At 41.9% G+C, this 13,393-nt stretch overlaps 1 protein-coding gene across 1 annotated transcript in view; it reads left to right on the forward strand.

The window, feature by feature from the left end:
- The window catches only part of LOC104470174 (double-stranded RNA-specific editase B2-like), a gene marked incomplete at both ends in the record, with an annotated part of 49,479 nt that extends 36,811 nt beyond the window's left edge, over nt 1-12,668 (forward strand). The window contains one exon of the mRNA XM_010085006.1: nt 12,554-12,668. Coding sequence (XP_010083308.1) covers nt 12,554-12,668 — 115 coding nt within the window. The remainder of the gene's footprint in view (nt 1-12,553) is intronic.
- Between the last annotated feature and the right edge of the window lie 725 nt (nt 12,669-13,393).

The following is a 13,393-nucleotide window of genomic DNA, read 5'->3' on the forward strand; positions in this document are numbered from 1 at the left end:
TTCTGAACATTTCCCCACTTTTCCTATCAATTGTTATTTGCCTTGCAGTCATGCCGAGGCTCTCTGGTCCTCGAGCACACCCGTGTCGGGATAAACTCACAGACACGGAACAAGAGCGCTGACAGCTGCAAGGCTACACAATTATAACACAATCGGGAATACTAACGAGGTGGCTTCAGTATTAACCACTACCACCATTATCACACAGATGGTGGTTAAAACAGCGATAGCTGCATAAGCTTCATATTGGTTGGAGCTTTTTACTCTTCCTGATTCCCTTGGAGGGCTCAGAAGTGGTACCAAAAGCGGGCAGCTTTTCTCCTGGTGTAGACCAGGCTGAGACCCTCCGTGCTGGAGTTGTTGAGTGCAGGATCTGGCTACGATCAGGGCTTGACATGGCCACAGGGCCATTGGTGGCTGTAGCAGAGCTGTTCTACCGCTTGTCCTCCCATATTGCCTAGATCTAAAGCTGGACACTATGCAGAGTGGAGGGATGGGCAGGGAACTGCTAATCCCGTGGTAAGCTTGTCCATAAATTGAAGTAAAACAGTATTTTAACCCCCACTTACATCAAGGAAGTCACACTCATGGCTTCACCAAAATATTCCTGTTTTACAGGTTGGAAACTGAGGCAGTGGCTGACGGCATACATGTCACCAGGCTGCAGGGGATCCAGGCACAGGGGCAGAAACTCAGCCCAAATCCCTCAGCCTTCACCCACCCCCCTGCCCTGCCTGCCTGTCGGACTCACAAATTACCTTTTGTGCTAATTTGGCCATAGTGAAAACAACACTGAGAGATGCAGCAGTTTGAAGCCTATGTACAGACCCAGGAAGGGTCGTGATCCCGTAGCTGAAATATTTGCAGTGCAGGCAAGGGCGACCTGGAGCTGGCAGTGAGTGCGTAAATCACTGCTCAGCCTGGAGCCGCCTGAACTGCTACCCCATCCATTACACCTCCAGTTGTTTGCAGAGCCTTTCTCCACCCGGGGGAATTTTCAGTCAGATGCATGTAGAAATTCTCAGATTAATTTGATTTTGTGGGGGAGGCAGGGGGATTTAAGTGAGGGGTTTTTTTTTGTTTGTGTTTATTTCTCCCCTCCGAGCTGCCTTTCATTGCGCATTTATTAGTTCTGGAAGACAACACCCTGCTGACACTTAGAGAAGCATCAGTGAATAAAGTCTGTTGTACAGGCTGCAAAGCCATCTGGACTTTCTACTGAAAAGGTTGGACATGGTTTTAGGCAAGATTTTATCACATCTGAAAAAAGAACTTCTGCACTCAGTACCTCTTCCAAGGTTGATGTCAGATATTTTTTTTCTTTTGTCAGTTGCAAAACAAAAAAATTGACAAACAGTTGGAAGGCAGCAAGGATGGAGATATAGATCTCTAGAGGAAGCTTTGTCAAAGGTAGTAGAGTATAAACAAAAAATAAATTAGTTTTGGTGTTATCAGAAACTGGACAGACTTCGATTTGTATAATAGTTTGTCTGGGTTTCCAGACCACCCAGACAATGCTTCTGCAAGGCTGAGCACAGATTCACTCGACAGAAGAGTGGAGGAAATGGTTAAACACATAAGCACAGGAGGAGAACGGATGAAGAAAGACAAGACAAAGGTGCAATGGCAGACAGCCTTGAAATCCTTCACTTTTTTGCTTTTATCATTTTCAGGGGCTCCAAGCAGCATGTTTTACCTTGCTGTCCATATTAGTCAGCTCTTGAGTCCAAGAATTTTGTGTAGCCCTGGCGTGCTGCACCCTCCTCTCCCCAGGTTTTGGCAGGAGAGTTTCATTGACTGAAAATGGTAGCGCAAGGCTTGTGTGCCAGCTCCTCCTTGCTGAGGAGCCCTGTGAGTGGAGCAGGAGAGAGAAACATGCTGAAAGGAATTTATTGGAGTGCCCTTTAGGTTATGTGCATCTTAGCAAGTGAGCTAACATCCAGCAATTACCTTAAAAACATGTTCTAAGAGCTGGGTATGAAGCTGGTTATTCCTCTTTTCTCTCTTGAATTGCTGTCTGAATTTTGAGAGATTATTTCTTACCCCATGGCTGTACACAGGAGCCCAGATGTGTAATGCTGGACACCTCAGAGATCCTTTGATGTAGCTTTCCAGAAGTATGGTGTGTTGACAAAATAAATTTATTCATATATTAATTCATATTTGTATTATGCCCTTTTTTTGCTGTAATGGAAGAATTGCACATTCTGTTTATTGTCTTTGACACTGACTTACCTGAGCAAAATATTAAAACAGGTTGTCTCTCAATTTAATCATCAATTATATAGGAATAAATTTATTTACCTCTCTGACATGAATTTTATAGGGTTTGGTCAGTTTGTAGGTAAACTGCTTTGACATTTTTATGTAAGTAGTTAAATAAATAAAAATAATAGTTTTTCATTTAATTACTGGGTTTATCCATTTATTCTTTTTCTTCCCAAGAAGGTCTTCTTTTGTTTCCCACTGTGAATAAATCACTTAAGGCAACTTTCCCATTATGAGCAAGTTTTCTATGAGATTTAATCTGCCATAAGAAATCTGAGCTGTGAGTGAAAGCTGTAACATCGCACTTATCTGCAGGCAGGTCCTTCCCACCCTTCTCACAGGTATAGTCCCAAGGGAAGGTCATCTTCTGAAGGACAGACCACACAGTGCCACTCCACAGTCTCCTGGCCTTACGCTCAGTCCTTCCCTGAGCTCTTGCGTAAAGACAAGTCTGCTGAGGCAGCAGGTTTTGCCCAAGAGTGTTGTCACAGGGTTTGAAAAGGCCATTCCCAGGTTCTGGATGTGGCCACTTTGTTAGGAGTTTCATGACTGGAGATGGAGGAGAGGGTGATGGGGAAGTGCTATCTGGTTTTTAGAGCATGGGCTAAAAGTAATGCTGAATTTTTAGCTTCAGATGCAGGATCTCAGCAGATATAAAACAGTAAGACTCTTAATTTCAGCAATGTTATGTTAGTTACTTGTGTTTGTCTGATAAGGGACAGTAAGTCAGGGAGGGACTGGTTTTAGCCCTGACCCCAGGCACACACCAGTCCCAAATGGCTCTGCTGGGTGCCTGAGTGGCAACTGGGATTCAACAGAAATCACAGTTCTGCCTCTCCTGGCACAAAGCCACCAGAGATGATGAGAACTGTCCCTGCTAATTACACATTTGAGGAGAAGCCCAGAGACGGGTGAGGTAACATGAAATGTAGATCGCCTTACCACCCCTCCCCGCCAAGCGAAAGGTTGTTAGCAAGGTTACAGCTGGATTTCGAGAATCATTACAGCAAATGACAGCAAGATCTTTAACAACAAGAAAGAAAAAATTCCAATGGCTGTATAGTAATTGTCACGTGGTGTATTGTATGCCTTGCTCTGCAGTGATTCAGAAAGTTGAATCGTGCAGTGCCTTGCTGGGATCAGCAGTTCAGAATAGATTAAATTTGTTTTGGACACTGCCTGCACCCTGCTTTATCTAACAAAGCATATGTGTGATGGGGACGGCTCTTAATGGCACAGCTCCTTAATGAGAACCATAAACACACAGGCGTAGATTTTCAAAGTGATGCTCAAGGGATTGGAGCAAGCACTGTTCTCTCTCTGCTTCGAACATTTACCCAAGAGCTGCTAACTGGTTAGGCTTCGGGAAGAGAATGGAACAAGAGTATTGTATGTGATGAGGGTTTTGCCGCTGCTAGTTGTAAGGATATTCGTTTTAATGCACCTAAGAAAGATAGAAAAAGAAAACAGAAAACTGAAAGGATATTTCTCAGATAAAGCACTGATTTTATTAAAGAGACATGGCTCATAATATGAATCTAAAATCTAGTTTTTTATAGAGAGCATAAAAGCCTTTCTACAGAGTTATCCATTCCTAGGCACTGGTGGCTTTATAGAGCTTTTATCTAGTTAAAGAAAACCCATTCGTGCTAATTTAATATCTGTAGCGTACAACAGCTTGACACCTGAGGCTTGTCCTAAAGCAGGCACAAGGCTGCAAAGCGAACGCTACTTCGTTGTTTTGAATTATTCAGCACTTGCAGCCAACCTTCTGTGTGCCTCTGTAGGAAGAAGGCTTTTGGGTTAAGGATCAGTAAAAGAAAAGAAAAAAGGCAAACAAACAACCCTTCCTTTCTGGCTTTTTGTTAGCAGGTGCAGTACTGACTTCAAGAATGATTCTGCAAAATTGGTATGGACATTCTTCATTACCGGAGCGATAAATGCAGAGCTGTAATCAGAAGAAGCAAAGCTGGAAACTGAGCATGGCCTCCTTTAGGGAACAACTGTTCATGTCAGTGGAAAAGCTTGTTTCCTCTAAATTCATTGAAATGGTGCTTATTTGTAGCATCTTTTTAGAGCAAGATGAATGCAGACAGCAATGAATCAGCCTCAAATACAGGGGCTCATCTGTTAGCATCCTAACATTAACACACTAATGTGACTTTAAAGATTCTAATTAAACCTACATACAAAATGTTTTCCTACTAAATAGAAAACCGTACATTTTGGAGGAGCTGGGGCATTTGGATTTGACAGCATTTCCTCTTTCAATAGTATGCTTATTTTATGTGTTCTATTTTCTTTCAGCCTCTCCAGGGGTTTCTGAAACAAATAAAAAGATACAGTATATTAAGTTTGATTTATTCCCTGTAGTCAAGGGATATACAGAAAAAAATAGACCCATTTTTTTCACTGAGCTCTTAGAATAAATTCCTGATTGATCTTTGTATTCCTACTGTTGTGAGAAATTTCTTTTGAGATATTTAAAATTGATTAATCTCATTTACAGGATCACATAGTAGTACTTATGTGCAAATTCAGAAGCTTTTTCATTGTAGCAGAACTCACATCATAGCTATCAGTTTCTAAATTTGTCCATTCCTCTCGAAATGCCCCAATAAAACTTGGATCTCCTCATTTCAAACTTTATATTTGTTGGGAAAAAAATCAACATTTTAAGAAAAAATTCTGTAAACAGTGGCACACTACCTCTTTGCCACTCATGACTGAAAGTCTCATTGAAGAGATTTAAAACAAAGTTTACTGGGAGACTTTTGGGTTCTCTAGTAAAAAAATTTCAGACACACTGAAGGACCTTTAGCTTGCATTTAGCCACCTAAGAAGCATCAAAAGTGAGAAGCCTACCGCAGTCTTTAATCATTCCTGGAGCATATCCTGGATATAGGAACAATTCATCAAAATCTGATAAAATGGTTTTTAGCAGCCCTCACATTCATTAGAACAGGGTCAAATCTGACACCCAGAGAAGTCATTGGGAAACCACCCAGGCATAAAGGTGCTGAGATTCGCCACAGACGGACCTTAACTAGCCCTCCCATTCTACCTTTGTCTCATCTTAATTTTGCCATGCATGCTGCATCCTTCCAGCCTCAGGGAAAGGGGTGGCTAACATTATCATAAAGCCACAGCTTTACTGGGAAACCCGAAAAACAAATGGGTGGAAGAAGAAGTTTCTATTTTGACTCCCATTCTGGGGTCTTTCAGGGCATTTTGGCATTCTTTCATTTGCCACACAGGGGCAGTCTTCAAATTCTGCCTCGTACAGCAGCCAGCACAGTGCAGAGATTTAGTAAATGATCACTAATGATATAAGCAATGGTGTGGAGACAAATATGTTTTGTGGGGCCTGGGAAATTAGCAGAGCAATCAACTTCCAGCCAGGGTGAGGGGAGGAGAGGGAAGTAGCCCACAAATAATCGCTCTGAGCCCAGGAGCCCATTGCACAGTCCGGGTGAGTCAGCCAAGTCAGCTGAGGTCAGCCGAGCCACCAAGGAGCCTTCATGAATGCAGAGCAAATGTGGGACATTTGATGATTACTGAAATTATGGTATCGCAGCATCATATGTAGCTAAAGCACTTGTAATAGGACTACAAACAGATGCGGGGGGGTGAAAGTGATTCTTTTGACTGAATCAATAGGAGCTGTTGGTCTTCCTCATCAGTCTAGATAAGAAAGCCGTGAGGATATTCAGTGTCAGAAGTGCATTATTGGAGTTTTCATTAGGAGCTCAGCGTGGGAACGTGTACCCAGCTGCTGCCCGTGCAGCACGCGCCCAATCCCTTCTGAGCAGCAAGAGTGAGAAGACCTCTCTGAATCAGGATGTACACAGGATATACGAATGTGGTCAGCTGAAATGAAAACTTATAGCCAGACAAAATAAAACCGCATCCATCTGAGATAAAACAAAGTCCATATACGCTGGCCCTGAGGGATAAGCCAAAACCAGACATAATGATCAATACTGTAGGAGTTACGATCAGAGAGAAATAATTACTGCACATCTCAAGGAAAGAACCACAATGAATTCCCTGCCAGTGCCTTTTTCTTTGAGTAATACACTGTAAATGCCTGTGCATGCTGAAGGAAGGCTGAGTTATGAGAAGCTGTGGACTGGAGCCTCCAGACCAGCTGCAGAAGTCCTTGCATGACCCTGCTTGGAGAGTCTCATCACTGTCATTGTCATTTGCCTCACAGTTCCTTGAGAGGTGGGTAAAAATCATCCCCTTTTACCTCCAGAGAAGTGGGACTCATGGCAAAGCAAGCAGCTTGCGCTGAGGCTGCTGGGAAGCAGGGCAAGGAGTGAACCCAGCCTGCGACCCACTGCCTGTGACCCACTGCCTGCAACCCACAGTCCTCCTTCCTTCCACAGGTCCCCCATGCCTGTCCGCTCCTCTAGGTCCTCGTTCAGCCCTTTCCACCATTCTGGGAGAGCTCCTGGCAACAAGAGTTGAATTGATGCTAGAAGACTGATGGTGGAGGGCAGCCCAAGACCCTCGGCTGTTTCTCTTCTCAAGGCTACAGTTTGAAGATGATGCAGTACCTGGGAAGAGCCTGACTAATTCGTTGGCTCAAGGGTACCATCACTTAGTGATGAATCTCCAACTAGCTACAGCAAACTTATTTACAAGCCTGGGAAAAAGTGTGTTGTGTAGCAATTTGCTTCACACCCTGACCAGGAGCAGTGCTTCAAAACTGATATTCTGTGTGCTGTGTTTTCCTCCCCTCCCATTTAAACAGGGAGAGTTCTTTGCAGGAAAAAATACAAACTCCCGCTGTCAACAAGTGTGTGTTCCTCCTCAGCCAGTAAAAAGAACCAGGTGTGCATCTCCTTTTATCTGTGAAGGGAGTTGTGAACTTAATTCAACCCGATCCCCATTCATTGTGTTCAACATTTACCCCCAAAATGTCAGTAATTTTCTGGAAAATAAAGTACTTGAGAAGCAGGAGAAACAGAGCCCTTGGTGATATCTGTATAGCAGAATATTTCTTCCCATCCGTATGCAAATCTAACCTTTTTGATATTTCAACCCTATAAACCCTAAGACAGGATTTCAATAGAAAATGTTTACTAAAGGCTTCCTCCCTTATAATCTATTGATTTTAATATCCTTACTACTCCTGTTGAATGTCAGTTTTACCCTGAAGACTCCCATTGCAAACTTGAACACATTTAATTATTTATACCATTTGAAATATTAGTGCTGAGAAATGACTAAAAGTTTTTGGTTCTGTAGTGGTGTGATCTGAAGTTTGATTTTCCTTTGTGAATAACACAAGTAATTTGACATGATAATCAAGTACAGATGAATACCTCAGACAACACAGTGCGGTTTTAATAGTAATGACATCTATTTTTCATTTTCCAGCCTTCTTATATATGTTAAAATATAGCTTATTAAGTATGGCAGGATTTCGCCACCTTCTTTCATGGTGAAAAGTTTAGCATTATGTTTTCTTTCTTCTGCCAGGTGCCTGAACAAGTAACTGTTGCTGCCAGCAGGGACAATAGGCATTTAGGCAACGTTCATGGTTTGACTAGATTTGCCCCTCGGTGTGGATCTAGCAGTCTTGTTTGCCTTACTCATATCACTGACTGTATTAGCAAGACCAAGCAAAGTTTTGGTCTCAAAGAAATTGTCTCTGAGACAAACATTGTTTGCACAGAACAATCTATGTGAGGACCTATGAAAGTTAAGATTTTGACAGCAGGCAAACCAAAGCAAGGGATTTGAAAGAAACCCAGCACCTGGAAGGGCAGTCCTTCCTCAGGGTCGTGTATTTTCTCCCCCAATATACCAGCAAAGCCGGCGTGGACAAGCTCATCCTGCCTGGCCTGGGCATGGGCATGCTTGAACTCCCATCCTCTCTAGTTGAGCCTTTTCTGGAGCATCTCTGAGTCAGGCATGCTTCCACTGGCTTCAGTGGCATTTTGCATCAGACTGCAGTTTTCCAAGGAGATTTGTCACCCAAATAGAAGTCTCCTCTAGGTCCAGCCCTGAAGCAGTATTTGAGCACTTATTCTCCCATGTGCCTTGGTAAAAATTTTCGGAGTACTGTGCCTGTATCTTTTTATTTTATTTTGCCCTGTCCCCCTGCCACAAGCTGCCATTTCTCTGCCATTATGTGATCAGTGCAATTTCATGCACGTCTGTTAATGGCACAGAATTTTTATTTCGCAAGGGAAGTTTCTATTCTTTTTTCCCTGTCTTCTGAAATTTTCCCTTTTTCTACAGTGAACCTGATATTCGTTCAGAAGCTGCCAGGATATATTTGGCTTTTGTATTTACTCCAGATGGAGACTTTTGTTTTCACTCCTATCTGGCAGCATGAACTGTGGTAGCACCAAACACAACTTTTCTCTGAGATTAATTGTTTTGATAATAGCGAATAACAAAAGAATGGTTTCTTTTGTGTATGGTTTTTAAGTTGTTTCTGATGGCAGATAACATAGTCCAGATGTATCCCAAAAGTTCTACCAGGCTCACAATAGCCATCAGTATTTGGATTTTTCTGGGTTATATCCCAACAGGAATGATCATCTGGATATGTCTCTTTTAGTAGCCTAGGATTATTGTTTAATAGTAAAGTAAGAAAATCTCTGGAATGAAATCTGTGGTTCTAAACTGAGCAGGGGTAAACAGACCAACTCTTATCTACACCATATCTGTCCTGTATGCATTAGGTATATTTGCAACTAGTGTCGTCTTTGTAAAAACACTGAAATTCAATCTAAGGACTCTATCTAGGCAGAAATGCTGTCACTGATTTTGCATGTGCACATGAATGGATCAGGCCAAATAGCTGCTCTGGTGTGTTGGAGAGGAAGGCAGCACTCTGTACCTCGTGTAACTTACGGTTATAGGTCAGGAAATGAATCCCATACCTAGCACTGCCACTGGGCCAGTGTTCAGGGATGGGTTATTCAAGGCTCTGCAATTACGCTGCATTACATGCGTGAACCCTCAGGGTATCAAATCCCTCAGACCTTACAGGTCTGAGCCATGCATCTGTTGACTTCTCATTTTTTCTCCATCTGCAAAAACAGACTGCTCCTTTTCTTCCTTTCCACTGTACTTTGGCATACACATTTGGAAATTTGGGGCAATATGATATCCTGTAAATGATCTCTCAGATTAGATGCTGTCTCTCATTGTTTTTCCTGCATCCTATATGTATTCATGTATGTCACTCCTTTGCTTCTATTAATTTCACTGGCATCCTTTTAGGCAATGGATTCAAGATGAAAAATATTCGCCTGACTTATTTCAGCTAAGAGGCTTCACATTTAATGGATTTGCTGTTCTTTAACATCCCAGGTCACTCCTTGAGATCAGCGAATGCCGAATTCCTTATCGTCCCTAAATATTATCTGAAGTCGTCGTTATTTTGCCTTTAGTGAGTCTCTTTGCTCTCTGGCTTTGGAACCTACTGCCAAATGAAGTAAAGAAAGCTCTGACTGTGGGGATTTCTAAAGCCAAAGTTAAAAGTTATTTGTTCTATTTAGCATTTCTAAAATGATTCTTCTAGGAATTGTGTGTGCCTCTAAGCTAATTAACTCTTAATGAGCGCAAAATGCCCTGGGATGCAGATTTGGAGGGTACGCTAGGCATGCAGGCATGGATTGGACTGCAATACTGCAGGAGATTAAATTTATGATTTGATTCTTTTTTTAAATGATGGTGCAGATCGTTTTATTGAGATGCTCTTTTTTCTTTCTTTCTAGTCTAAATAGAGATTATCAGACTTGCAGTCTGCCATATGGGGCCAAGTTCTATCAGTCCTGCAAATGCACTTTAGTTTTCCATTATGGATGAAGTCACTCTTCAGTAGGGAAAACAAGTTTAGAAACAAACTTTCGTATTATGAAAGACAGGCAGTGTTCCAGCACTGAGCACTTAGAGAATCAGGAAATCAGAACACCTGGCTGTGCCCAGCTCCGTGCTATTTCCCTGGACCAGTCCCTCACCCTTTTAGTGCCTTCACTCATTCATCTGTAAAGCAACTATAATTGCATTTATATCACAAGGATGCCTTGATGCTTGACAAATGAGAATTGACCCAAAATTCATCCTTCAGAAACCCTGTCTGAGCAATACTTTGCTCACATGGTGGTTGTGGACAATTAGATTAGAACAGGTATAAAACACAGTCAAAGTGAAATTCCATTTAGGAACTGTCAAACTGCTCTTGATAATTTTTCCTTGTTTTCATCTAATTCTTGTGTAGAATTTTGCATGCATCTCCCAGAAAGTGTTTATATGCCTCTTTCCTTCTTTTGCAACAAGCCAGCATATTTTAGTCCGTGTCATAAGAAACTGTCTTTTTGGGCAAATGGTTCGTTCCCAGAGCAATACCTTGAAAAGCTGCATTTAGCAAAACAAAGAAAAATTATTGTGTCAAAGAAATCCTACCCCCCTATGTATCTGAGCAAATTGCAATCACTTGTGAGGATTGTCCATGGAATAAATATTCCCAGTGTTATGAAAAGAGGGTTGCTTAATTGTTGTTATGTTTTATTAAATTAGATTTTTTTTCTATTTGCCATAATAATGTTTAAAAATTAAGCTGACTTGCAGCAAAAAACTGTAGAAACATATGGTGTACAGCCTGCAGAGGCTCTCAGTGGCAGTAGTATTACTGATAGTATTTGTGAATTAGAATCTGCTTTCCTCTGAAAAATAGCTGTGTGTTGTCCCAATTAAAAAAAAATACTGTATTTCACCAACATGTTTTCATCAACATTAACAGTCTGGGGAGAAAAAGAATGGATATGATCTTCTTAACTACATTTCCTTACTTCTGCATGGCTGTGGATCTTTCAGGGTAAGAGGGACTGAATTCAGACTCGACCTCTCCATGTGTGACGTGAACCCATTTAAAGAAACCAGGTGAATTCAAAGGGCTTGTTTTCCCAGGACCTCCCCTAGGTAGCTTAGCCCAGCACCAGGAGAAAAAATGGAATTGTTGCTTGGTCAAGCCACTTATCCTAACAAAGGCACAATCACCCGGGGCTAACTAGATTCCAGGATGCCAGGAGGTCTCCTGTCAGCACCCGAGTGAGCTCCAGGCCCCGGGAACTGCTCCCAGAAGGATTTGTAGGTACAGCTTGGTTTCCTAAAAGAAATCATACGGCTCAAATTAAAAAAAAAATAAAATAAAAAATCCATTGGATCTTACTTTTTATTATCAGACTTGCAAAGCATTTTAAGAACTCGTGCTCGCAAACAGCATTTCTCTGACTTATCTCTAATGTATGCTTGAAAGACTCTGTGCCAAATAAAGTGCAGAGATTAAGGAAAAGAAAAGATACTAAACGTTGCAGCAGGGAAACAGTCCAAGAGGTGGTGTTCTCAGGAGCACCAGAGCTGGTTTAGGTTCACATTCATCCGTATACAGTCTGCAGATTTCACTTCTTACATCTTTTACCCTGCCTGGCTTCAGTAACCGGTTTCCCAGGGCTCTCCCTGGTGACTGGACTCACTCAGACATGAGGGTTCAGAACACACAGTTTCTAGAGCCCAGTCCACAGGAAAATTTGACCTTGCAACAAAGCTGCCATGCTCAGGAGGAGACCTGGCAGACCATTGCCTCGGCACTACTACACATCAGTGAACTTGTGCAAGCAACATCTTCGGTAGGATGTGCAAGCAGATTTTCCCCTTTCCTTCCTCTCAGTGGCTGTCGAGGTGGAAACAAGACAGACCATGGCACTCCTGTGACAGCGTTAAACACAGCCCAGATGCCTCAGCTGATCATTTTACCTCCGTAGCTGTGCATCATTAAAAACTCACCTTGGATGCAGAAGTAGGTGCTCCTTACCTATAACCCTGGCCTCAGCTCAGCTCTCAGGCTTCAGTGGGCTAATGGAAATGTTCAGTGGGCATATGCAAGTAAGTGGTTTGGTGGGACATACATCCACCTCTTCAGCTCACTACAATAAAATACTTTAAGAACCAACAAATTGCCTGAAAACTAAACCTGGATCAATGTCCAGGAGGCTGAAAAAAAGTCCATCTTGAAATCTTCTCCCTTTACCACTAATCCTAGTTAATAGGGGTCTCCGGCTTTAATTCAGTTAATTGGGCTGGTTTTGAGGGTGATGTGGGTAGTCAGAGAGATACTCCTTTTGTCTTTGCTCAGGTAGGTGGTGTCTAATTCTAAAAGGCACCACGCAGCAGTTGACAGCAGGTGACTTACCTGCAGAAACGCCCAGGTGCCTCAGTCAAAGAAAGTGAAAAAATTCTTTCTGACTGTGTCTTTCAGGATTTTGCCGACTCCGTATACCAAATGGTTGCACAGAAGTTCCAGGAGATGACAGACAATTTCACTTCCATGCATGCACGCCACAAAACTCTTGCAGGCATTGTGATGACCAAAGGTAAGATCCTCTCATTTATTTTCCTCTGGCATTTTTCATGACTAAGTAATACATTATTTACCTGGTCTGCAGTATTGCAGAATGCCTTTATTCCCACACAGAAGAATAAATAGTAATGCAGAGAAAAGCAACATTAAATATTTACACCTCAAGTAAGTTCACACAAAAAATATTGTCAACAGAGGTAGAGATTTATTCATAAATATGTCCCTATGTTGCTTTGTCTACAGGACAAAATGCAGACCTGTCTGATTTTGCATTTCCTAATAGATGGGGGGTTTTTTTGAGTTATCAGTAAAAAGTTATATTATTTATTAATTGGGTTTTTTTAGATCTGGAAACACCACATTCTTGTTTTACAATGCTACCATAAATCTTCTTTCAGACTGACAACAAAAGCAAATCTCAGCCCATTTCCTTTCCAATCAAAAGAAACAAACCCAAAGGATGCGCAGTTTTAATTCTGCTCTGCTCTAACTGTGGGAAATACTCTTCAGCAGGGCCAAAATTTTATATTCACTCCTGTTAAGACTTAAGTGATGGACACATACTATGCAGAAATCTTTAGCCTTTTGATGAAACTGTTGCATAGATGATCTTTCTTTGTGCACATACCTCAGTTGGGGTACCTCAGTATTTATGAGGATGTCAGCAGTGAAGGTGCTGCCATAAACTTTATTTTCACTCAGATGCATGGAGCAGTGGATTGAGTAGAGGATAAGCTC

This window comes from Pterocles gutturalis, unplaced genomic scaffold, assembly GCF_000699245.1.
Source record: "Pterocles gutturalis isolate BGI_N339 unplaced genomic scaffold, ASM69924v1 scaffold26150, whole genome shotgun sequence".
Classification (NCBI taxonomy): Eukaryota; Metazoa; Chordata; class Aves; order Pterocliformes; family Pteroclidae; genus Pterocles; species Pterocles gutturalis.